General features: G+C 52.1%; 8 protein-coding genes and 1 non-coding gene across 9 annotated transcripts; 3 read left to right on the top strand and 6 right to left on the bottom strand.

Annotated features, from left to right (window-relative positions):
* Positions 1-592: 592 nt before the first annotated feature.
* On the top strand, positions 593-2148 carry J4E85_005626 (uncharacterized protein; the record flags this gene model as incomplete). The annotated part of the gene is made up of 2 exons (XM_051469870.1): positions 593-853; positions 904-2148. The coding sequence occupies 2 exons, from the start codon at positions 593-595 to the stop codon at positions 2146-2148; spliced, it is 1506 nt and encodes a 501-aa protein (XP_051326701.1).
* Positions 2149-5087: 2939 nt separating this feature from the next.
* J4E85_005625 (uncharacterized protein) lies at positions 5088-5590 on the bottom strand (the record flags this gene model as incomplete). Its single annotated transcript, XM_051469869.1, has 2 exons — positions 5088-5443; positions 5506-5590. The coding sequence occupies 2 exons, from the start codon at positions 5588-5590 to the stop codon at positions 5088-5090; spliced, it is 441 nt and encodes a 146-aa protein (XP_051326700.1).
* Positions 5591-8858: 3268 nt separating this feature from the next.
* J4E85_005624 lies at positions 8859-8946 on the bottom strand. The gene has a single exon. It is a non-coding gene; the product is annotated as a tRNA-Cys (tRNA).
* A 345-nt stretch (positions 8947-9291) lies between these two features.
* J4E85_005623 (uncharacterized protein) lies at positions 9292-10533 on the bottom strand (the record flags this gene model as incomplete). The annotated part of the gene is made up of 1 exon (XM_051469868.1): positions 9292-10533. The coding sequence occupies one exon, from the start codon at positions 10531-10533 to the stop codon at positions 9292-9294; it is 1242 nt and encodes a 413-aa protein (XP_051326699.1).
* A 491-nt stretch (positions 10534-11024) lies between these two features.
* On the top strand, positions 11025-12032 carry J4E85_005622 (uncharacterized protein; the record flags this gene model as incomplete). The annotated part of the gene is made up of 1 exon (XM_051469867.1): positions 11025-12032. One exon carries the CDS (start codon positions 11025-11027, stop codon positions 12030-12032), a length of 1008 nt encoding a protein of 335 aa, XP_051326698.1.
* A 265-nt stretch (positions 12033-12297) lies between these two features.
* J4E85_005621 (uncharacterized protein) lies at positions 12298-14231 on the bottom strand (the record flags this gene model as incomplete). The annotated part of the gene is made up of 2 exons (XM_051469866.1): positions 12298-14126; positions 14174-14231. 2 exons carry the CDS (start codon positions 14229-14231, stop codon positions 12298-12300), a joined length of 1887 nt encoding a protein of 628 aa, XP_051326697.1.
* Positions 14232-14795: 564 nt separating this feature from the next.
* On the top strand, positions 14796-19843 carry J4E85_005620 (uncharacterized protein; the record flags this gene model as incomplete). The annotated part of the gene is made up of 3 exons (XM_051469865.1): positions 14796-15017; positions 15176-17120; positions 17175-19843. The coding sequence occupies 3 exons, from the start codon at positions 14796-14798 to the stop codon at positions 19841-19843; spliced, it is 4836 nt and encodes a 1611-aa protein (XP_051326696.1).
* Positions 19844-20097: 254 nt separating this feature from the next.
* J4E85_005619 (uncharacterized protein) lies at positions 20098-21428 on the bottom strand (the record flags this gene model as incomplete). The annotated part of the gene is made up of 2 exons (XM_051469864.1): positions 20098-21364; positions 21409-21428. 2 exons carry the CDS (start codon positions 21426-21428, stop codon positions 20098-20100), a joined length of 1287 nt encoding a protein of 428 aa, XP_051326695.1.
* Positions 21429-22956: 1528 nt separating this feature from the next.
* J4E85_005618 (uncharacterized protein) lies at positions 22957-24985 on the bottom strand (the record flags this gene model as incomplete). Its single annotated transcript, XM_051469863.1, has 5 exons — positions 22957-23168; positions 23228-23323; positions 23382-23905; positions 23974-24262; positions 24460-24985. 5 exons carry the CDS (start codon positions 24983-24985, stop codon positions 22957-22959), a joined length of 1647 nt encoding a protein of 548 aa, XP_051326694.1.
* Between the last annotated feature and the right edge of the window lie 670 nt (positions 24986-25655).

The following is a 25655-nucleotide window of genomic DNA, read 5'->3' as shown; positions in this document are numbered from 1 at the left end:
AATCGATAGTCGGATTCAAAGCTCTCTGCAGTCATTTGGTCGTGGTGGTCCAGCAGCTCTTGGCAACCAAAGCAGCTTCCTCTTCCGGCTACGCTATCTACCAATCTCCGTCTCCGCGCGAGAAGATCCCACTTTAGTTTGCACCGCATCTGCTGTAGCCCTGCCTTGTTCTCGGCCACCAGCCCTGCAGAATACTGGGGTACACTAGCCGTAGCTCCAGCTCCCATGCTCGAATCCAAGGCGGAATGCTTGCCAAGCATCACACGGCTCTCGGCGTACATGAACGGTCGCCTGCGAAAAGCACCCCCAAGATTCACCAAGGCGCGCCCAGCACTTGACTGCGTCTAACGGCCGCTGTCGTTGCTTCTATACGGTCTTGGTTGCGGCTGCTAACTTTTCGGAGTACCTACGATAGGAAGGTATACTCATGATAGTCATGTGCGGCGTCCTGCACAAGTCTGCATTCTGGGAACTCGGTGGTTCCGCGAGTGTGGTGCAGAGAGGCAAACATGTATAAAGTGCTGCTTCCTGCTCCCAGGTTCTCGGTTCATCATCAACTGCCAATTGTCAATCCGCAGTCTTGTTCGATACGATGAAGTGGGCTACTATCACCACGGCTTTGTTGCCTTTGGTCGCCGCTCATGGCTTTACCCACCAGCAATATGCCTCTGGAGAGGTTATGGACCTCATGATGTCTGGAAAGGAGGCTGCTTGGGCTAAGCAGCGCGCTGCTGGCGCCTACGACAACAAGCGCTGGAACGGTTTCTCTAAGAAGAGGACTAACAAGAACAAGATTGAGTGCAAGCACGGCCGCGTCGAGGCTGTCAAGGGAGACGCCGACCAGACCTACAAGGTAAGCAAGATTTAGATCAACGGAGATACGCTCAACTAACAACATCGCAGTGCAAGAACATCGACATGTACGACTTCAAGACGCACGAGGAGCTCGGTGATGCTATTGGTGAGGGAAGTGGTTCCTGGGGTTGGTCGCACAAGGGCCGAGACTTCATTGCCATCGGTCAGACTTACGGTGCCTCCTTCTCCGAGGTCACCAAGGATGGTCAGCTCGAGTACCTTGGTCGCCTCCCCGCCAACAACGACTCCGTCATCTGGCGTGAGATCAAGGTTGTTCGTGACAGCCTCATTGTCGGCTCCGAAGGTGTCGGCCACCATGTCCAGGTCTTCGACCTGAAGAAGCTGCTCAAGCTTTCCCCCAAGAAGCCCTACACTTTCGACATCAAGACCGACACTGCTCTCGTCGACATCAACCAGGGTGTCAAGGGCCGCACCCACACCGTCGTCGCCAACAACGAGAAGAACTACGCCGTCGCCTGCGGTGCTGGCGGTCGCCCCGGTCGCAACGACACCTGTGCCGGTGGACCCATGTTCATCAACATGGACGACCCCACCAAGCCCTACGTCTCCGGTTGCAACGGTCAGGATGGCTACACTCACGACGCTCAGTGCATTGTCTACCGTGGACCCCACAAGAAGTACTACGGCCGTGACATCTGCTACGGCTACAACGAGGACACCCTGACCATCTACGACGTCACCAACAAGGTTGGCTTCGGTAACGCTGGTGCCATCATCTCTCGCACTCCTTACGTCGGTGCTTCGTACACCCATCAGGGTTGGGTCCTCGACGCCATGTGGCAGACCCACATCGTCATGGACGATGAGCTCGACGAGGGCCAAATCGACCCCAACCGCACTGCCGTTGACTCGCCCGCCAAGGACGGCTTCGCCGTGACCTACATCTGGGACATCCAGAACCTCGAGGCGCCCGTCGTCACCGGCTACTACAAGACCACGACCCGCTCCGTCGACCACAACCAATACGTCTACGACGGTCTTGACTACCAATCCAACTACCAAGCCGGTCTCCGCATCCTCGACGTCTCCAGCATCCCCAAGTTCCCCGATGGCTCCAAGGTCAAGGAGATTGCTTACTTTGACGTCTACCCTCCGGATGATGTCAAGCCCGGCGGCGGTGACGCTCTCTGGGACGCTGGTACCTGGTCTGCCTACACCTTTGAGTCTGGTTACGTTGTTATCAACACTATTGACCGTGGTGTCTTTGTTGTTAAGCAGGCTGATGTCAAGGGTAAGCGGAGGGGTCAGGGCAAGTACTGGGGTAAGCACTAGAGTGGGCCCGGTAGGATAGATGCCATGCGCGGTAAAAGCGTAGAATGGTAATAAACAAATGAAATGTTCAAACAAACCATGAAATTGTCCCACGCACACGTGCATTCTTTGGAACCATGGAAGTCAATCGGTGGAGGTTTGAAACGAACACCTCGCGCAACCGTTGGTAGCCTTCGGGCTTGGCACTGGAAAGCATACAAATACTGCCGTTAACTCTCTCTCTTCCTTTCCCTTATCACCTCCATTTTGTCTCGAGTTACCAAAAGTTCGACGCCCGTCGTTTATGTCCTGTCCCGCTTTCTCCTCGAAAATGACAGACCTCATCAATGATGGGACAAGGTCTTCTTTGCCAAAAGCTACCCACACGACGATCAATGCTTCACGCAGATGCACCTCTTCCAAACCATACCGAAAGTGTTGACATGAGATTGTTTCTCTGCAATTCCAAAACAGAAATTACGAAGCAATGGAATTATGATCGGCTTTCCGTAGAGAGTTTGCGGATACGTACGTGTCAGACCGACACGTCTCTTGACGCCGACAAAAAAAAACCAAGGTTCTGCATGTGTTTTTGAACGAAAATTAAGCTACCAACTACCAATGAGCGGTCAGTCCACCATTTTCCATGCTTGAATATCTCAAAACCATGAAGTCTGATTCCGATGGACTTGTGGAGTGTTGTCTGCCGAAAACAAAAGATGAAATGAGTAGAATCATGGACAGGCTGGGCGCTGAAAGCGGGTATAAATATCTCGCAGTGGGTGTCTTGTTTTCTTTCTTCGCTGTACTTCTGCGGACAAAAAGACCAAAAAGGCATCTTCAACGACCTATGTCTTCCTGTCTTTCCGAAAAAGCCGACGCCATGTACACATGTGCTCAAATTCGAGATATGCAGTCACTATGTTCCTCTGCGCTTCTCCAAAAGGCCTCAATCACCGGCAAATGGCCTGCGCTTCCCGGTAGCCAAGTTCACTCAAAAATACATCGCAAGGCGTGCTATGGCGTTCTTCCCACCGACTTCTTTGCAATACAGAAAGTACCAAAATCAAGGAAACACCGACCTAATGTTTGCTGTCCAAACAACTCCGGAAAACACTGGATGTGTTCTGCTTCTTCCTCCGTTCGAAGTAACAAAACGAAAGCGACATGAAAGACGAGCTGAAATCAAAATCGAACAAGATATGGAACATGTGTTTGTGTTTTTGCGGTCTTCTCTAGTCAAATTTCAAAGTCTAATGGGCTTTCGACGAGACCGAAAACGAAGCTGAGCTGTGACATGTGGTGCAGGAGACTGGTGGGAAGAAGTCTACAAAGCAACACCTTGGGGACATGCGCATCTTTACGTCTTTATGGAGTTGTTGTGATTCTTTTGAACGGCTCCGCACGCTAGCGGGTATAAATACCTGTGTTTTCCTCTACGGTATCTTTTCTTTCTCATCGCACACTTGGGTGTTGTGCATTCTTCAAAAACCATATTTGACGCATCCCATGTCTGTGCTTTCCCCTCCTCTTTTGTAACAAAACTCCACCATGAAAGCGCTATGTCTTTGCCACGCTTTTCCGCCTCCAAAGTACCTTGTTCGCTTCTTCCACTAGTCTAGTCAGAAAAGGTTCGAGTGCGCGCGCATGTGAGAATTACCCAAGAAACGAGGACAAAGAGAACATGTTCTGGCCAAAAGAGATGATCGATTCCCGACAAAGAAGCAGGCACATGCGGTTGTAGTCTACTCTTGGAGGCAGACATATGAAATCTCACGTCAACATTGACCTTCTCTCCTTCTCTACAGTGACGATTTACGGATTACTTCTAAAACGCGAACGCCGGTTTCGATGGACTGCTCGTCTGCCTCTCCAAAACATTTACGAAATGTTTGCATGAGACTAAGTCTTTACACCAAAGTATAGCACCACAGACTTCATGTCCTGCTCGTCTCCTCTTCGGTTGCGAACAAAAATTGTGTAAGCCAGGTTAATGACTTGGCCCTCTCGAACAAAACCTTAGAGCGGTCAACAGATGTGCCGGCGGAACGCTGAGAAGGTCAGCTAGCCATGATCAAGATCTTTGTATCTATACGTTTATGGCTGTCAAAAGACCTTGGAGTCTGTGTTATAGCTCTGTGCAGCTATAAAGTCTTACTATTTCTGCGATGAAGTCCGTCCCTCTTCAGTATCACTGTCCCCTTCTTTTCTCTAAAAACGCAGTGTAGCGTATCATGAGATTCCTTCGCTGGAATTGCGCCAGACGATGTACAATGGCGCGTGCTAATCTTGCGACTTCAAACTTAGATTATACCTCTCTATGACCTCGAAATGTCCGAGTTTCTTGATTTGGTAAAACTCCGCAATTTTCACGACGAAATTCCTGTTCTTGGGTGTCCAAAAATAAGGATAGGGCAACTGCATGCTTGCGGCAGTCAAATGCCTGCGGGGATGTCAATATAAAGTCTTCTTTCCGTGGCTATGAACACCACACCTACTTCATCTTTAAATCTCAATGTACCAAAATATGGCGAAGATGATGACATGGATTTGTTCGGTTGACTCTGCCCAGCTGTTGTTCGAAGAAAATGGCCGAACTACTATCATGGATTCTTTCCCCAAAATCATTTGAAAACAGTTCTATGTATCTCACGCACCCCGGCGGCTGGTCATCTGGGGAAAATATCGGCGGCTGAGTCTAAACATGATACAAGTCTGCTAGTAAAACGCTAGCGGAGAAGGTAAAAGTCAGCCTGTTCTTGCTACTGCTTTCTTCGCATGGTGCACATTTTCTTACAATTTTCCAAAAGCTTCTGGAAGACACACTATGTGCTTGTGAATTTGTTTGTTGCGCTGGAAAATGTCGAAAAGGCCCCTTGCTACGTGTCATATACTTGTATCCTTATACACCATAACATCGTTTGCTGCCGTGTCATAATACACCAAGCCTCCTTTAAACCTCAAAACCAGTACATCCCCTCCGTCTCCCCACCCTCCTTCCCAACCTTCAACCCATCCAAACACTTCTTCAACCGCTGCGCAGTCGCCTTCCCGTACGCCTCATGCTCATTGAAATCCGGCATCTCATCCTTTCTCGTGATATCCGTGCGCACCCAAACCATCTTCTCATCCCCACAAGAGGCTTTAATCTGCTCAAACATCTCGTCGTTAAAGCCGCCTCCAAGAGCCACAGCAGCAGGGCGCTGGCCGTAGTTCATGGAGCCGATGTTGGGGGTAGGGTTGGCTGGTGTCCTGGATAAGATGATGTGAGGGATGGAGATGATTGCTTCTTCGACGGACAGGTTGATGTGGATTACTGGATGGATGTGTTAGTTGAATACGTATGCGTGAAGTGTTGCACAAAGTATCGAGGCATACCATCGTATTCTGGTTCCACGCCCTCGCGAACGGCCTTTGCGATGTTTGGGTTTCTGCCACAGACTACGATCGGGATGGCTGACATTGCGGACGTGTAGAATCTTGCACGCAGTCGATGGACAGACGAGCTTTGTGCGGTGCCGATAAAAGTTGATCGGAATATAGGCTGATATAATCGTCTGACGATCATGTGGTGCTGACTAGATTATGGAGAAACGGCGTCTAGATGCAGGTGTGTGCTGACGTGGGCGTGGCTTCGTGTTGTAATGCTCCGGGGCTATGGTAACTGGTTAAATCCGACGCTAAGACGAGAGGGTCTCCAGCGCATGGTGGAGGTGATGCTGTACCACTTCTCTCATCTTCTGACACCATTCCCATCGACATGCGCATCGCTAAGTCATCTTCGACATGTACCCGATGTGCGAAGACGCAGGCCGAAGGTGGTGACGTTCTGGTCACTGGCTGTGCGTCCTTCGGCACGTTCTCCCCGGTGTCGTCACCAGCGGGGGCCCAAAGCATCGCGAACGTTACTATGAGTTGAACTTCAAGGTCGCCTCATTCGGTTTTGAACATTACTTAACGAAGCGAGTAGGCGACCATGCGATCAGAAGAGTACTAGCCTCCGACATCACCCTGGTCGCCACAACTGTGCCGCAAACCACCCCGCGCTTGATATCGCATGTGACTGCATTTGCCAACCCACTATCGCATAGTGGGCATGTATGCAACTTCACAGGAAGACAGTCGCTTCTTCCCAACTGTACACTCTTACGAGGTCTTGCATGGGCATGAAAGCACCTCGTTCTATCCTCAATCACGCATCTTGTCAGGTATCCGATGAACAGCAATACAATGGCTACGGAACAGCGACTTGAAACAAGTCTCCCCATTTTAGGCTCACCATTTGTCCCCAAAGGAGAAGAAGATGATGGATTGTGCGAAGGATGCCACGTGCTGTCGAAAGAAGAGAAGCCTCCATTCCATGAGACTTACCAGTACCGCGCCTTGCACAGGCCACAAGATACCATCAGGCTCCTCGCATGGCCCGCAGACCCCAAAGACGTAGCTTACTTGCTAGAAGCCCCAATAAAAGACCTTCCTTCATATGAGACGGTGTCTTATGCTTGGGGCCGTGGAACTGGATGGCCACTCGAATTGAACGAGAATATCGGCACAGCGACGAATTGTACTGTTCGCAACGTCGATCAGTCGACCTTAAACGTCAGCGTCACAGTCTCTCATATCCTCCATTTCCTCCGGCCTGCGACAGGTTGGCGCTTACTCTGGATCGACGCAATATGTATCAACCAAAGCGACAACGCAGAGAAGTCTTTCCAAATACCTATGATGGATCGAATCTATTCCAAAGCAGAGAGAGTCATCATCTGGTGCCCACCATGTAGAATTCATCCAGCGAAAGACGTTGAGACGGCAATTGATAATCTCAACAGCTGGAAGGGTCGTGAGCCCGCGATTCTCGAAGCTCTCAACAACGGGTCATTCGGTGATGCAGCCTCTGAAGATCGACAGGATTGGCTGCCATGGAAATTGCCGCCTACACATGAGTTTCACATACCAAAGGCCTGTATCGATGCTCTGAACTGCGTAACGCGCTTGCCCTGGTTTGAGCGCGTCTGGACTCTGCAAGAGTTGATCTTGGCTCGAGAGGCAGTGATATATTTTGGCCCCAACACGCTGGAATGGCAGGAACTTATCAGCGCTTGTCTCCAAGCGCATAACTGCGATTTCCTAGTGGAATGCAGAAGACTTGCAGAACTCGATGTCTTGCGAAACCTTTACATGGAGTCTGGTTCGATCGATAAGACAACATGTGGGAGGGAACTCACATATCATAAAACGCTGTAAGTCCTCTTCTGTACAGTTTGTGTGATAAGTCTGCTTCAGCAATGATGCGAACGTGCTGACTGCTCGTAGGGCAAACATCCTGCGCATCATTCGCCCCCGCAAAGCCACGAACCCACGTGATAAGGTCTATGGGATAATGGGTTTATTGAGCCGACACAATATAGCCAGCCCAGGTCTTATAGTGGATTACAGCCTTCCCGTTCTAGATGTGTACCTCTCTGCCTGCGTTGCATGTATGGAGGTTCAAGGAGCTCATGCAAACATCACATTCCTCGAAGACGCTGGCTTATTGGCGGTAACCAACCAGGAGAGGCCACATGCGCGGGTCACCACAGAAGGAGAATATTGGCCGTCTTGGATTCCAGACTGGACAGAGGCGTTACCAAGATCATCGGGTCTACTGATGGGATGCCTCCAAGCCAATGGTTCTTCAGTCTCGAAAGGAAGAGCATCAAACGCGACCATTCTCGCCCGACACGAGCACATCGGCCGGGTGGAAAGAGGTCCTTGTTTACGGGTTCAGGGATCACGCGTTTTGACGATTCAAGGCTTCATACCCCGTCGTGGAAACGACTCCTTCAGCGACTACTATGATCTCATTGGCACAGCACATTCCTTGTACTGCAACACATCGTTGTCTACCCAGCACGCGTATTCGTATGTCGCGAGTGCGCATATACATCCGCGGCGAGATGATCAAGTATTGCCGCAAGTCACTAGCATTTGGTCGTGTATCAAAGACGATGTAACTTCTCGAGGATACGATCTGCGGAAAGACAATGCTGAAATCAAGTCTACGATGGGAAACGGTACGACAGGCGAACCAATCTCCCGAAGGATGCATGGCAGGATCGAACTCGAAGTCCCAGAATCTCTCAACCAAAGAGTAGAACAGGTCGGGTGTCGCGCCAACGGCGGAAAGGGAAGTCCGAACTTCAAGTGCTTCGTGAGCACAACTGGCTTCATGGGCCTCGTATATCCTGACGCACAGCCCGGAGACGAGATCGTCATCTTATTTGGGCTCGAGATGCCCTTCGTAGTCCGACCAGATGCTGAACCTGGGCATTATCAGCTCATCTGCGAATGTTTTGTCTTGGGTCTAATGGAGGGTGAAGCGATGGAAGGACTAGAGGATTCGCAGGTGGAAGACATCTATCTGTTTTGAACAAAGGGTTGCCGCGCGATCAGTGAAGGTTGTTTGGGAGGCGTTCGCTCTAGAAGAAACGGTCTGGCAACGCGCTGCGTGTCTTTTGTAGTAGGATCATGAAGCGACCTGTCCTGTTTTCGTTTGTCCCTGCGACGTATAGTGTCCAAATGTATGTGTGTCTTGCCCCACCATGCTCACACGCGGCGCAAAAAGGTTGCCACAGCCCTCAACCACGCACCACGACGCGCCAGCTCTTGACATCCTCGCTAGCTCTTGACATCCTCGCTTAGGGCAAAAAGAAGACACAGTCAGCTTGACAAAAAGGCAAAAAGAAACGTTCAGGGCCGAACCGGAGTCGAACCGGTGACTTCGGGAAGACGGTTTTTGGTCAACTGCAGTCCTACACTCTACCACTGAGTTACCGGCCCGTGAGTTGTTTCGATGAATAACTTGGTAATTTGTAACAATATAATGTTGAGTATGACAGGTCGACGTGGATGTCGTGGAAGGGGACCCAAGGGACGAGGAGGAGATCGAGACGTGGTGTGTGAGGCAGTAGCGAAGGAGGGGCAGTGGGGCTAGCGCTGAGGGACGGTGATAGGCTGCGAGCCCCAAACTGTGCGCTAGATACGATCCTGTCTAAGCGTGGTTACTGTGCCTAAATACGCTGAGCATGCGGTACGAGAGAGAAGTCAAACGCGTTACCTGGTGAAGAACGCGGATATATATGGGTATCATCCTGCGCATCGCATCGCCATGCCACTCGAAACTATCTAAAACTCCAACTCCTCCACTTCCATCCCGCACTCTTCACACCTCTTCTTTGTCATACCCGTCTCGGGATCAAGCACACTCCTGCCCCACTCGTGCTCATGTCTATCATACCTGCCCTTTATCTTCTGCCCGAATTGCGCATCGCCGTTGTCGCCTGCTAACCGCGCCCGCTTGTATGCTTCGACCCTCGTCCTCTTCTTCAGATCCTCAAGTTTATTCTTGAATTTCTTCTGTTTGCGCTCCTTACTCACGACCTGTCGCTTCGCATACTCCTCATCCAACGCCTCTGCCGAACCCCATTTCTGGGGGCTGAAGGCATAGGCTTCGACTTGCAGACGCAGGAAGAGTTGCATGGGATGGAAGAATTGTTTGTGTGGGTTTGGTCGTTCGAGATGAGGGAGGAGTTCTTCGTCTTTGAGTTCGGGGTCGGTGAGGAGGTAGTCGTCTCGCGCTTCGGTTTTGGTGAGGAGGGAGTATTTGTCTGGGAGTTTCTCCCTGCAGATACTGCATACGCCAATGCCGAATACGTCCTGCCACTTCCAGTCGATCTCCAGACTATTGCATTCTCGGCATTTGCCTTTGACGTCCCGCTTGCCATCGCCGTATTTGCCTTTGAATGTACCGCTTTCGATCTCGGCGTTCTCAGCAGCTTCGAGCAGTGCGGCTTCCTCGTCTTCTTCTTCTTTGCCATTGACGGTGTCCAAGATTGAGATACCCGGCTCGTAGGGTCCGGCTCGGTTGGCGCGGAGCTTTCGTCTTATGCGCTCCCTTTCCCACTCTACCATTGATACGCCCTCTGGCTTCTGTTCCTCGTTCTGTTGCCCTTTCCGCATAGCCTTGTTATGTGGGTCATCGACGGTACTCAAGAATCCTCCCTTTGTGTCCGTCATTTTACTGAAATCGTAGTCGATGAAGTCTGATCTCGCGTACTTCTTCGCCGGCTGAATGTAATCGTTCGAGGGGGGCTGTATGAAGCCATTTTGGTCGCGCTTCTGGGGAGACGCTGCAGCCGCATTACGAAGGGTGGCTGGAGTTTGCGCGGCGGTGATTGACGAGTATGCGCGCTTCGCACCTGCGACCGGCGCTGGTGAAGGTTTCGATGCTTGTGTCTGTTGTGCAGCCGCCTTTGCCCTCAGACGAGCCTCTTCCATGCGCCTGATCTGCTCTGGAGTGGGCGGATTCGGCGGGAGCTTGCCCGCTGAGCGAGTCGCTCGTGGCGGCGTTGATGGTCGTCCTGACATGTCGAGATGATGAGAGGGATCAGATGTGGTTGTGGTGCGCTCGCCCGTACTCGAGTGAATCAGTCAAGAGTTGCCGGACAGGAGGGCTAGAGGCGCGCAAGTGGCAAGTGTCATCGGGGTTAGAGCGATGCGGAACCGGGACCCTTGTTCCTGAGCAATGATGTACGCCAAGAGATCTCACGATCTGTACCTTCCGATGCGCGTCTCAAATCACTACCCACATGCTAATGAAGTCTGCAAAATCGTTTCCAATCTTCCATGATGACATATTTGTCACATCCGGAAAAGGGCGGTTTGCCATGCTGCGCCCTTAGCAATCCCCTATGACTCTTACGTGTGGCTGTGAGCGGCACAATTCACAGCGGCTGTCATGACGAACCATGGCACTCTTCACAGAGTGGACCAGTACACAGTGCTGCTTAGTTTAATGACCGAACATCCCGCATAATGCTCTTGCCATCATCTCTCCAAATACCCTTTCCACCGAAATCATGTCAGACGCGAGCACACGTGCGCACGTGGCGAGCCCTTCGGCGGCCTCGCTAATCCCTACCGCCGATCCCCAAGAAAATGTCCAAACCTCAGCACCGGAGGACAGCGAGTACAGCAGCGACGAGCCCACGACCGCAGCCGCAAGACGAAGGAAGCGCAAGCAGCTTCGCAAACAAGAGCGCAAACAAGAGAAGCAAAGACACGACTCCGCCCTCCCTACGCCCACACATTCCGACACCGAAACACCAACAAACCAACCCCGCAACCCGCCGAACAAGTCACCAAAGCAAAGTCACAAGCCTGCCACCGAAACCTCCGACTCAACCGTATCCATACCACAGTCGCCCTTAATGGCGAAACCCGCCGCGCAAACCGCATACCCCCTCCTCATAGCCTCCATCGGCAACCCAGGCGCAACCTACGCCAACACGCTCCACTCCGCTGGCCACATCGTCACCTCCGCTCTCGCAGAAGCGAAACGCTATGGTCCTTTCCAAAAAGGCATGTCAGGCCTAATTTCAAAACCTCCAGCCACACACATGGCGTTCGGCCTGACCGGATACCGGAGAGTAGCCACAGACAAAGACGCAATGGACGACTGGACATTTTGGCAGTCCACATCGTTGATGAACATAAGCGGGGGCTCAGTGAAAAAGGCGTACAGTGAGTGGTTGCGTGTTGTACGGCAGGCTGCTGGGAATGCGACGCTAGAAGGGAGGTTGGTGGTTGTGCATGATGAGCTTGAGTCTGTGTTGGGGAAAGTTACGATTCGAGATGGTGCCGTGAGCGCGAAAGGGCATAATGGTATCAAGAGCTGTCAGGGAAGTCTGGGAGGCGTAAAGTGGTGGAGAGTAGGCGTTGGAATAGGGAGACCTGAGAGTAGGGATCCGAATGTGGTGAGCAAGTATGTGTTGGGCAAGATGACCTCGTATCAGCGGGCGCAGTTGGAAAAGACTACTATACCGGTATACAAGGCGTTGGAGGATATTGCTTCAGGTAAGAAGTAAGTTCTTTGCGTAGGGCGATGAAGCATTTCTAAGGCGTTTGGGATGATACCCTATGAGACACAGTAGAGCGCTCTGCATGAGTAGGAACAATACAATGTATGAATATTCAACTGAATGCTATAAACGATGGAGCATGTGAAGGTATCGTGCGATAAACCAGAATCCAATGCTCAGGACAACACCATACTCCGATAACATGTCTTGAACATATTGATCACCCAGACAAAAGACGCAACACACTCCCATGCAAAACGCCAACAAACGATCAACCGACGATCGTAGTACCATTCTTCCTCAGCCTCTTCCTCTCTTCGAGTCTTCTTCTTGCTTGCTCTTTGCGGTCAACAGGTAACATCTGGCTTCGATCATGCTTCACTTGCGCTGAGCCTTCTGCATGATGTGCTGTGATTTTCGAGAGGTCAAACTTGTTGTCGGTAGGAGCATGGTGGGATACTGCATTGACTTTTGACTCGTCCGGCCTCTGTCTCTCTTCTCTCTTCGATGAAACGGAGGTTGCCTCGAGCTCTGAGACGTGTGTCGCCTTCTCGGTAGCGCGTTCTCTGCGTCGTGTAGGTTCAGGCTTATGCTCGGGAACCGTAACCTTCTCGTTTGACTTGGTTGCCTCTGTCGACTTTACGTGCGATACGGATTTCGATACTCGATGTTGCTTTGGTGGTGGGTTCCACTCGGGCCGTGAGTATGGCTGACCAGTAGAGACTGGTAGAGCCATTTTGTCCATTTGCGCTATCGAACTGTTGTTGATCTCCATCCATGGATCAAGACCTGGCGATGGCACAGGCAACGGACTGGACGGTGGGATCGCGGCGGGAGACTTTGGCGCATAATTCTCATCAGTTGCGACTGGCCTGCGGATCTTCAGTGGCGATCTCTGCGGTTGCTCTTGCTGAGGCTGTGCAAGCGCCTTCTCCAGAGTGACCTCAAAGGGGCGTGCTGGTGCTCGAGACGATCTGCCTAGGATGATAGAGGCTTCACCCTCTGCTATTCCAAGTCTGGACGGAAGCACTGGTCGGTTTAATGTGTCCGGGATCGTACCACGGCGGTGACGGCGGGGTTTGGGCGACGAATTCTCCTTGGTAGACGAAGCCATGCTGTTATTGGGAGCGAATGAAACTTCAGGGTCCATATCTAAGCCACGCGTGGGCGATTGTGGGTTATCCTTATTCGCATCTTCGTATATTTCGAATGGAGCTTTGTTCTGTGGGAGCTCAGAGGACGGTATCGAGCCTGACGCTTCAAGGACTGTAATTCGGGCTTTTAGCGCTGCAATTTCGATACTCGACGACATGCTCTCAGCCATTGCTTGACGTAGCCTCTCCTGGAGATCTTTGTTCTGCTGTTCCAGGTCTCGCTCCCGTTGCCTGTATCGCTTGCGTTCCTGCTCGAGCTTGGTAGATAGCTCCGTGGCTTCGCCGTCCTTCTTCATAGCGAACTTCTTCGCCAGCTGCTGCTTGGCAATGACCTTCTTCATCTCCTTCTCGCTCTTGTCCGCGTAGCTCTCGTATTGCTCCTTCCAGTATTTCCCAGACTCCGAACGTGGAGCACCCAAGTCTATTGTGATGTCGCTGTCGTCTCTCGCCTTCGGTTTCTGTCCCGACTTCGGCTGTGTGGTTGTCCGCGCGTCGAGGAGGGCTTCGGTGAGGCGGGTGCGCGGTCGTTTGTCACTTTCCGGGTCAAGCTTCAGTTGTGTGCCAGGTGTCCAAGGGCTCGGGAACTTTCCGGGGCAGTCACTGGGTATGCCGGTCTTGCCAATATTGCCGCGCTTGCCTTCATTGTCTACCACGTGCGACCCGAACGACACCTGCTTCCTTCCCTTGCTTGCGGTACCTGGTGTCATGAGGATGCCGCCTGGCTGTTTCGATGGAGAGATGGGCGGCCCACTCTCTTTCGGCGCGGGGAGATTAAATGCTTTTGCGTTTGCTGCATCTATCCTCGCCTTCCTCTCGCTCTTCTTGGAGGCATCTTTCGCTTCTTCGGGTGCAGGCGTTCCAAATATGGCGTGCTTGAAAGCTTTGACGGCGAACTGATGAGCGGGAGTCTCGGGAGGTTCGATGAAGGTGGACTCGTAGTCATTTTCTAAGACTGTTAGTACGTCTCTCGACGCGTAGCTCAGTGCGACAAACCAGGCTGGAGATCTTCTATCACGTTCGTGATGCGCGGACCGGTAATCCACGAAAACATGGCGAAGCGTGGGTCGCCGTCGTGGGGCGAGTGAAGAGAACTAAGAGGGTTGGTGGGAGGATGGGGATCGCATGCGCCGTGTGGAGATTTCCGTGTGTTTGTTTGGCGGATTGTTTACTCGCAGAAAATGAGGGCTGAAGGTGGACTGGACGCTTTCGTGCACTTCGTATAGTTCCAGATGAGTCGCAAACACCTCCAGGATAGCATGCGACAAGCTGCTAGCGCATCGTCAGGGTAAGGGAAGGTGCGGTGCTGTTTGTTGTGCCTGCTCGTCGATCTCCAGACATGAGGAAGTCGCGTCCGGCGGCTCTGCTGGCGCCTGCAGGGATGGCGCGGAAAGGAAGGGTAGCGGGGCGTCGCCAACATATCGCCCCCACCGACCGCTACTCGACGTGCGCTGGCCACGAAGTTTCTACATATCGCCATTCTCATCACTTCTCATTCACTACAAATTTTTAAGATCGAGATGTCTGCAGTGTGAAGGGCAGCGGCTACGGCTGCTAGTCTCTCCGTCAATACCCATACTATATGACGGCCTATTCAATCAACCACCAGTAGCCCACTATGGCACCGCTAAGAACACCGAAGAACAAGAAACAAACGCACAATGCATCCACGCCGGGAGACGATGACATGGGCCCAACAAGTCCGCTCGGGGAACCGCGACCTTCGCTGGTCTCACACACCTCCGAAACCTACGAGAAGGCACAAGAAGATGAACGCGAAGTCTTGAAGGCTGTGTTCATGGACGACTATGAAGAATCAGAAGCCAAAGGAGCATGGAGCGTAAGTACAGAGACCTCACTGTTGGAGTCGCCGATTAGGTTCTACGCCCACGCGACCTGGAGACCCGCGACGATATACCCTTTAGGGTGTTCAAGTTTTGCATCTAATTTATGAAAGACGAGAGTTTCTGTCATGGACCTCCGCTGACTAGATGACAGAAAACTACAGATCGCGTGTTGCGCGTCAAATTGACGTCTTTCTCTAACGAAAAGATTTCCATCACGCTTTGTGCGAAGCTTACCGCTACATACCCCAAGACCCTGCCCGAACTTTCCCTGGAGGACTGTGGCAGCCTTAGGAAAAGCACGTGGGACAGGCTCTATGGCCTGCTCAAGTCTCGACCTCGTGAACTGCTAGGCGAGGTGATGATCTACGATATTGCGACGGCCATTCAAGAGATACTAGAGGACGAGATCGCTGTTCGCGAGACGGACGGGACCTACGAGAACCTGGATGCCGAGCGTGCAGTACAAGAAGCCGCTGCTGTCGAGCATCTAAAGCAACAGGAGGAAGAGCTACAGAAGAAGCGTGACGAAGAGAAGGCTGAGGAGGAGCGTCTTTTGCAGCAGATGGTAGGTGACGAAATGCGCCGAAAAGACATGTTGGCAAAGCGCAAGAAGCACCGTGTATCCGCCAATACTCCGCCTTCGTACTTTCCCAGCGCCGAGGGCAACAACTACATTTCATTCGACAGGACGATCGTTGTCCAGCACGAAGACATGACCATCCAATGCAGTGGTGTTGAGAATCCGCTTCCGTTACGCTCTGGCCCTTTGACCGAACAGCTATTGGTAAAACCGGCCGGAAGCACAGCAACGCTTACATTAGTACTAAAGCGTGCTCGGGTGGGAGGCGGAAACGCTGCTGCTGGCCCACAGCTCAAAAAGGCCGTTATGGAATTCGAAGACGAGATGGAAGAGATCAAGCGACTGCGACAAGGAGCCATCATGGCGGTGCTGGAGTTCAAAGTAGAGCATCTACCCGATTCAGGATGGGAGATTAGCATCCTCATGGACCACGCCGACAAAGGATCTCTAGGCGAGCGGCTTGCCGACGATGGACCCCTACCAGTCGCAAGAGTTCGTTCCTGGACCATCGAGCTTCTAGAAGCACTGGACTTCTACCACCGCAACGGTATAGTCCATAAGCGCATTCACCCTCACAACATCCTGTTCAAGAGATCGCCCGGTGGTGGAATCACAGTACTGCTAGCCGACGCGAGCTTTCAAGGCTCTCTTTATCATCTGCGAAGCTTGTGCTGGGATGAACAGCCGATGAAAATTGTAAGATCTTTTTACTGGATAGCGCCCGAGCTGTCTCAGGATGCGCGTCACACCCGCAAGACGGATGTATGGGACCTCGGCGTCACGTTCCTTCAGATGCTCTTCGGCCTCGATGTGCCTGAAAAGTACAATTCGCCCAAAGAACTGTCCGATATTCTTGGCTGCTCCGAACCGTTACAAGAAGTTCTGCGCAAGTTCTTCAAGCCCGACCCCAAGAAACGACCCTCAGCCTTTGACCTCATCCCATGTGAGTTCTTGCGCGACGATGTAGACGTATACGAGCGACCCTCCACACCCGTACGTTCGAGGAACTCTTCAACTTCATTGGGTCGGTATAGGCTGCGACGAGAGTCCTCCTCTGGTGTTGTTCCGTCATACTCACGATACGCGAATGACTGGGCCGAACAAGGTCGCTTGGGCAAGGGCGGGTACGGCGAAGTCGTAAAGGCCCGCAACAAAGTGGACGGTCGTCTTTATGCTATCAAGAAGATCAAGCAGAAGTCTGCTGCAGCGTTAAGCGAAGTCCTTTCGGAAGTCATGCTACTTTCGCGGCTCAACCACAGCTGTGTGGTACGTTATTACACCGCCTGGCCAGAGGCCGAAGCAGATGATTACTATGACTCGGCAACATCAGATGGCGACGAGTCTGACTGGGAATCGGACGTTTCTCCAGGCACGACTACGACTGATGGTGGCGGTCACGGAAGAAGCACTGGAGGTTTAGACTTCATTAGCTCCAGTGGATATCCCAAGATCGAATTTGGGTCTGACGCAGAATCCGAAGATGACGTCGGTGCAGTAATCTTTGGCTCCGACTCAGGTAAGCAGCCAATGGCATGGAGCGTCATGTATACAACAAGCTGACTGAAGGCAGAAGATGAGGCAAGCATAGGACCACTCTCGCCAGTCAAGAAACGCGCCATGTCCGACTCAACACCCGCAAAGCCCTCGAGGTCAATCTTGTACATTCAAATGGAGTTTTGCGAGAAGCAGACACTCCGAGATTTGATACGCACCGGACTTTATGACGATCCCGACGAGTACTGGAGATTGTTCCGACAAATTCTCGAAGGGCTCGCTCACATCCATGGCCACGGTATTATCCATCGTGACCTCAAACCTGACAACGTCTTCATCGACATGGCCAAGGTGCCTAAGATCGGTGATTTTGGATTAGCCACCAGCGGCCAATATCAGAGGCCTGATACAAAGTCCTCCAATGGTACACAGGATGGTGGCGACATGACGCGGAGTGTCGGTACTGCGCTTTATGTTGCTCCTGAGCTCAGCTCAACCGTTATTGGCGACTACAACAACAAGGTGGATATGTACTCCATGGGCATCATCTTCTTCGAGATGTGCTTTCCCTTGAGAACTGCCATGGAGCGCGACAAAGTCATCCGATCGTTACGCGAGCGGAAACACGATCTTCCGCAAGAGTTCGAGACGCCGGAAAAGTCGTTGCAGGGTACCATCATCAAGTCTCTCATCAGCCATCGCCCTTCAGAGAGGCCCGGATGTACGGAGCTTTTGAGAAGCGGCAAGGTACCCGCTCAGATGGAGGACGAGGCCGTCAAAGAAGCGCTCAAGGCCCTGTCCGATCGAAATTCGCCTCACTATGCAAAGATGATGGCCGCTCTTTTCTCACAAAAGCCCGATACGCAAGCAAAGGACCATGCATGGGATCTGAGCGCGACCACTCAGAAGATCAAGGCTAATGATGTGCTTCTGCAGAATCTAGTGAGGGACAGATTGGCCATGGTCTTCCGGAGCCACGGCGCTGTTGAGATACAACGTCAAGTTCTACTACCCTGGTCCGACCATTATGCGGACACGAAGGTCGTCAAGCTTTTTGATCCTTCTGGAACCCTAGTCCAGCTACCTTACGATCTGACATTGCCGTACGCACGTAGCATCGGTCGAGGTGGAGCGTTCCTAGAGAAGACTTTTACGATCGGTCATGTCTACCGTGACGACTACACCGGAAGTGCTCCACGTAGTAACGGCGAGGCAGACTTCGATATATTGTCCTACGATACGCTCGACCTCACTTTGAAGGAGGCAGAGGTTCTCAAGGTCGTCGATGAAATCATCGATGAGTTTCCTTCATTCAGATCAACGCAGATGTGCTTCCACCTGAATCACGCCGATCTGTTAGATATGATCATGGAGTTCTGCAGAATCAGTGTCCCAAAGCGCGCGGCAGTCAAGGCAGTCCTTAGTAAGCTGAACATCGGAAAGAACAACTGGCAGTTGATACGCAACGAACTACGGTCCTCCGACATTGGCATTCCATCAACATCGTTAGATGATTTGGCACGCTTCGATTGGCGCGACACCCCAGAAAAGGCTTTTGCGAAGCTGCGGCGACTATTTGAAGGCACCAAGTACCTTGATCGGACTCACGTTGTCTTTGCACACCTAACCTCTGTTATCAATTACATGAAGTTATGGGGCGTGAAGCGCAAGATCTACATCAGTGTACTGAGCAGCTTCAATGAGAAGTTCTATTCCGGTGGCATTCTCTTCCAATGTCTGTTCGACACAAAGCAGAGGGAAGTGCTTGCTGCAGGTGGCCGGTACGATAAGCTGATCGAAGAATACCGCCCGAGAGGCTCGAATCATGCACATCCAGCGGCTGCTTACCACGCTGTTGGTGTAAACTTGGGGTGGGACAGACTCGTCAACTCCATGAGCCGATACATCAAGAAGCCTGAGAAGTCAACGTTCTTGCGGAAGCACGCTGAAGAAGATACGCCATCCATCTCTTGGATGCCACGACGCTGCGACTGTCTAGTGGCTAGCTTCGATCCGAACGTCCTCCGTTCCACTGGCATCAAAATGGTAGCAGACCTCATCGCCCATGGTTATACCGCCGAACTCGCCGTCGATGCGCACTCCATCGAAGACATTTTACGTCACTATCGCGAAGACAGACATAGCTGGGTTATCGTCATCAAACACGGCGTCGCCCCTGACAAGCCGGAGCTCAAGGTCAAATCCATCGCAAAGAAAGAAGACACAGATTTGCGCAGTACCGATCTTCTCAACTACCTCCGCAACGAGCTCCGAGACCGCGAAGAACGCGAAGGGAGCGCAGCCCGCCTCATCAAGGCTCCGCCACCAACCTCAAGCAACACTTCCAACGCGTCAAAAGCGAATGTCGACGTCCTCATTGCTCAACATCGATCCAAGAAGAGCAACAAATGGTCTATCGTTGAGGCTGCACAATCGCGATCGACAGATCTCCTTTCCGCGTTCCAATCCGCACCCATCGCTGCTATCGAGTCAAAGGAAGAGGTCATGAATCTGCTCAAGGAGACGCGTCTCAGCGATCCGGACTCGTGGCGTTACTTCATACAAAAGATGCCGCTTGCTGAGAGGAAGTATCTGCAAGAGCTGCATGACTTACTGCTGGGCTATAGGGCGAAGTGGGTAGAGAACAAGGGTGAAGGTGGATCAAATGGAGAAGGGGCTGTGGGAAAGGCTTTCGTGTACAATTTCAGGACTGGAGGGTGCTTGCTGTATGATTTGGAGAGTTGAGAGACATGAGTACTGAGAAGCTCGTTATTAGGTACCTATCACTTAAAATGTACTCCCTAGGTACACGTGGTAGCTGAATTCAAGATCAGAACCTCGACATTGGCTCTAGCAGTGAAGAAAGCTTCCATCAGCACGACGACTAACCGGTCTTCTCTATGTACCCACGCAGTAGCTGAATCGCGGCGTCGCGTTGCGTTATCGCCACATCCGCCCTTTTCGCAGCATCCTTCCACCAGGCCGCCTCACGTTGCCGCTCACCCGCCACCGTCCCCCACGAGATCGCCCCAATTCTCCGTTGCTCCTCCATCCCGCCGGGCTCTATGAAGAATGTCAGAGTCGTCCAAGCTGCCTTCCGCCTCATCAATATCCTGAGAAGCCCTGAACAGCCCAAGGGCGTCAGCATCATCAATGCTCGCCGTCCATGTCTTGATATCAGCGCACATCTTGGAAACCGCGGCAGCGTGGTTGAGGTACCTGTAGAGATGATCGGTGTTGACACCGGTCTTCTCCAAAGCCTCCGCAACACGATTCCACGACCCGGCAGCTGCCCACAGACTGACAACCTCCTTTGTGAGCTCCTGGTTATCTGCCTGCGTCGTCTCAGGCTGCGCTGCCGTAACTTCCGCTTCATTCCTGAGCTTGCCATGCGCTGCATCTGGTCCTTCTTGGCCGCCCTTCCCACGGTCGCTCTCCTCCAGGTGCTCGGACCTGTCGGCCGAGTTCCCATGATGTTGCTTCAGCTGCCCAAGCTCTGAAACAACCCCCCCGTTGCCGTCTTTACCATGGTACTTTTCCGACAGGTCGTTGTACCTGCCGGTCGAGTCCGTATGGTTTTGCTTCAGCTGCTCAAGCTCTGAAACAAGCCTCCCTCTGCCGTTTCCCCCGTCATACATCTCTTTCAGCTCGTTGAGTTTCTTCTCGAGAGCATCGTACTTGGATACCAGCCCCCCTTTCCCATCTTCTCCTTCATGCTCGGCTTTGAGGCTCTTGAACCTTAAAGCCAACTCATCATATCTCTGCTCCATGGTTTCCCCTGGTTGCAGTCCATACTTCTCCCTCTCTCCCTTTAGCTCTGCTGCCGGCTCATTCGACCTGCGGATTTGTGCCTCGAATTCGACAAATTCGAAAAATAGCTTGCGGAACGCCTCGGCATCGCTTGCTCCGTGTCTGTTTAGAGGATGACGTATACCTCGTGCCGCAAGGAACTCTTGCTTCCTTCGCAACAAGTCCAGCTTTGCACGCGCAGCAGCCAATTTATCCTGCATCTCGAAATCGAACGTTTTCGTCTCCATCGCACGAAACACCTGCAGTTGGACGCCTTTCACTATGGCGCGGGGTGATGTGGTGTGCTGCTGCCGCTCATCATCACCGAATGGGGTCGTCACTTCGGGGTTGAACTCGGCCCTCATGATCGAGCTGGAGTCTTGCCGGCGTGCTCCAGGCGGCGGCATCGGCGTCGCAACTTCTCCACCATCTACTCTCTCCCTATCCTCATCCGCACCTGCATCTGCCACCAAATCCCTACATATTGTTAGTCAGAAACAGGAAGGAGCGAAGGTACTCACGCATCCCCATTATCGTCCATCGGTCTCGTCTGCCTTGTTGCTCCACGCAATCTATCCGTAAAGGCGTTCGGATTCGCCATGGTGTAATTGAGAGGGTGAGATGTGCTGGGGACCTGGGGTGAAGTCTAGTCGCACCTGCCGTATGGAAGGCGCTACGCCCGATTCGCTCCACGACGTGACGTGACCACCAACATCACACCATGGGTCAACGAATCACACAATCAGCCGAGGAATAACCACTAAGGAAGAGTAACTTCGGATCTTCACGTTTTTTGGTAGCTGTCTTGATCGGATCATAGTCTTCTGGATTAAACTCCGAAGAAAGTTGGAGGCTATAAGCCATGGCATGTGTGTACAACCAAGCAAAGCGAGCGCCGTTTTTGTAACTTCCAGGGTGCCATTGCGAAGGAGATTCGGATAGGTAATCACGGAAATCTTCTTCAGATGCGGTGCGTTGAACAAGGGATCCTGACGGGCATCTTCGAGGTAAGTTCTACAATAAGATACGTATGGGTGCTTGAAGACTACATAAGCAAAAAGGTGCGCTTGTTGAACAGTAAGTACTTACCTGCTGTGTTGGAAGGCACGGAGCTTGACATGGCCAGCGCTATAGTGGGGTTGTAGTGGAATGTAAGTAGAAAGCGTTCAGCGCTACAATGTCAAAGCATAGCCGGTATTGAGAGCGCTATAGGGTGCACAGCGCCGCGTAAAATTGACGGGAGATACATTGATGTAGTGCGATGAGGCCTAACATGCAGCAGCACTCACCGGAAAGTCATCGCAAGGCAGGGCGGGTGCAATCAATCTCATTGGCGGTATCGGTGGCGGCAGGCGTCACGGCCATGGCAAATGGCAGTCTCGCTAACACGGGGAGCTCCTGACGACAAGCGCATCAGCCCATACGCCAGTAGGTATGCAATGCACCTATTTCTAGAATCTTCAGTTCGAAGGCAAGCAGGTGACTTCACCGGAAATCGTGCGCAACGTCGGCGGAAACTTGTGTGAAGGACGCGGGGTCGACGCGTCGTAGCAGCGCGTATCGTCGTTTTTTTTGTAGCATGGCACTATATCACGCGTCAGGAACAATTGCGCTCTGCGCTGATAGTACGCGTAGACGTACCCTTCGCACCCCCCGCTGTGTGGGCCTTACTGCTCGATACTTCCGGGTGAAGACCGCGGCATCATATTCGTAATTTCATGGGAACGCGACGAGATCATGATTCACGAACTCTTGGACGCTATGCATTATGTGGCATTGAAAACGCTTCTTAGATGCTATCAAAATCGACGCGTATCACGCGTCTCCAGCGATGCACGTAATGATGAGCCGCGGAGTCCGGGCGTGGTGGGTCCATTCCCAATTTCGTCTAGACCAAGTACGCAGCTCTCGCATTTCGAGGCAGGCAAGATGATGCCAGCCACCCAGCCTTCCACACATGACGCCATCTCCATCATCATCGTCGCCGCGCATCTCATACAGCGAACTTCGATCTCGCTCTCAGCCTCGCACCATAAACCCAAATCAGATACATTCCGATCTACTTCGAGTTAGCGCGCACTCGCAGACTGGCTTATCCTCTTCGAACTCACAATACCCATGACACTCAGGCCACCCAAAAGACTGATTCCCTTTCCTATTCCCAATTTGAGATACATGGGGCGAGAGAAGAGTACGGATCCGAAAGCGAAGGCAGAGCGACAGAAGTCGTTCCCTGCGAAGAGGGACGCGGCGTATTGCGGGTAAGACATGGGCACGTATGCTGAAAAAACGTTAGCGATATGAACAGTAACCACAGTAGAGGTATAGGCGATAACTTACAAAAGACAGCCTGGAAGATGATGTACACGCTAGTCGAATATATAGCGATACCGATGGTCGAAACAATCCAATGTACAGATTGACGAGCCGTCCAGCCTACACATCTCGCCATTAGTACCCAATGTCTCAAGTCCAGTCGTGCAATCAGACTCACCAAAGATGAACAATCCAATTGGTACCCCAAAGCTTGCGAAAATCGCCGGCACGAGTCTATGCTCTTGAGGTCTCAGCCCTCTCTTGAGGATATCCGGTATGAGGTAGAACCTCAGATAGGAGAAGTAGATTGTCATAGCAGCAACGCACCCCACGATGATGACCAGAAACACAATGGTCATCTCGCCGACGCTGAATCCATATATTTCCAGATACACGAGAGGGAAGACCTCGAAGAAGGAGTAGTAGATACCGTATGTCAGCGCGGAGTAGACGTTGATGAAGAAGAGAGCAGGGTCTTTGACGCAGATTTCCAAAGGCTTGATGAGCGTATCGAGGAGTTCTGCGGAGAACTTGGTGCCTTTGCGATCGATCTCGGTTTGCGTATGGATATTGGGATTGCCGGTTAGCGCACGAAGGCGAGCAGATCTGTGGAGAAGGATGGTAGTGGGCTGTGTTTCTGGGAGAAAGAAGAAAAAGAGGAGGAATACTGGGGCGGCCATCCAGAGGAGTTCCCACTGAGACCTAAACACATGCGACTAATCAGCATCGATGAAAGAAAAAGGCTAGGTCGATAGAACAAGAAGACGTACCATCGCCAGTTCTCCGCATAGACAGAGAAGCCAGATAGAAGAGGCCCTAGAGCTGGTCCAGCGAACGCGGCTGCTGTCCAGAAAGCTAGGCCATATGGTATATGGAGCAGAGAGTACAGATCCTGCATCGTAGCTCCACCGTTCGCTAAGCAGGGGCTTCCGAAGAAGCCGAGTAGGAAGCGAAGGAACAGGAAGCCGCCGAGGTTGTCTACCAGTGCGGTAGGTAAAGTGAGGATGGTGAAGAGCGCGAAAGTGGTGATGTACGGTATGTTTCTGCCGAGTTGTGGTACTGTGATGGGCTGTCAGCAAGACCTACGTCTGCGATAACTTCCTCACATGGGACGAGCATCCGATGAAGAAGGATTGGAGAGGATACCACATACCCTCACTCAAAGGCGCAAACAACAACGGCCCAATGCCATATCCTACACACCGTCAGCTATCCATCCTATCCATCATCTCTCTCATCGCAGGCCAGCAACATACCTAGCACATAAAGCGCCAACCCCAAATTCGCCTTAAACGCCCCCACCCCAAACTCACTCATAACCAACAGCGTACTACTAACATAGATCGAGCTACCCGCATACACAATGAACGTATACAGACAGATCAAGAAGGCCGTCCAAGCCTTTTTGCCTTGCGACCAGTTTTGCGGGTTCGCTGTGTCGGTCGTGGTGTACCACTCTGCTAGTATGAGGCCGTCAGCTGTCTTGACGGGGGCGATGGCGTGGTTGTTCGATTGGGTGGCATGGAGGGCTAGGTCGGCTTCGAGGCGTGAGGGGCTGAATGGCAGGGTGTGCGATGGCAGCGGGGTGGTTGAGGTTGAGTTGCGTGTCGAAGTCCCTTCAACTCCTGCGGTATGTGAGGGAAGTTTCTCGACGTCGATGTATGCAGGTGGGATTTCGAAACCGGGTAGCTCTTCTGGGTACTTGAAGAACCGGTTACGTGTTGCGTAGCGGACGAGTTGGCCAAAAGGCGCGTCGCGGACGATCTCCTTGATGGTGTCCATGGTTTCCAGACACGCGAACGAGATCTCACAGGATGGATAGTATCAAAAAGGCTACTCGAACATTTCCGGTGTAACACCCCTTTATACCTACACACTTTACCATCTATTCTAATCATCAAGCGGCTCTGCTCCCCTCCTCCAATCCAGCCAACGCACGCAAAGGCCATCTCCACAGCCTCCTCCCCAACGACAAATCACCGCTACAGTAAGCAAAAGCCATTATTCACCACAGAGCGAATACTCATACACCAGATCGCGTTGCATGACAAAACGCTGATAAGACGCCGGACAAGGCAAGTAAGACCCGAAAGCGGCGGATAGACTGCCACGTGATTGGTACATGCAGTGAAAGCCACAAAGCCCAACGGCGTAATTTGCACTTTTTGCTGACCGATCAAAACTTATCGATAGAACGCAGTGGCGGGACTGGCTGATAGTAATTATTTGGCTTCTTGCTTCTGTTTACTGATCGGTGGTTGTCGTCGACGTGGTGGTGCGTTTTGTCAGATCCGCCAAGATCCGATACTTCATCTCACATGTGGCTGACATGTACATGCTGACGAGCACCGCTTACCCAGGTCACCTCACACAATGGAAAACCCTGAACATCCTAGAGCCTACGTTGACCTTGGACCGCTTACTTTGTACGTTTTTATCTTGATGTAGGCTC

The sequence above is a fragment of the Alternaria conjuncta genome (assembly GCF_024043145.1).
Source record: "Alternaria conjuncta strain BMP 0040 chromosome Unknown scaffold_7, whole genome shotgun sequence".
In the NCBI taxonomy this organism is placed as follows: domain Eukaryota; kingdom Fungi; phylum Ascomycota; class Dothideomycetes; order Pleosporales; family Pleosporaceae; genus Alternaria; species Alternaria conjuncta.
Note: the sequence above shows the minus strand (reverse complement) of the source record. Positions and strands in the feature narration are given on the sequence as shown.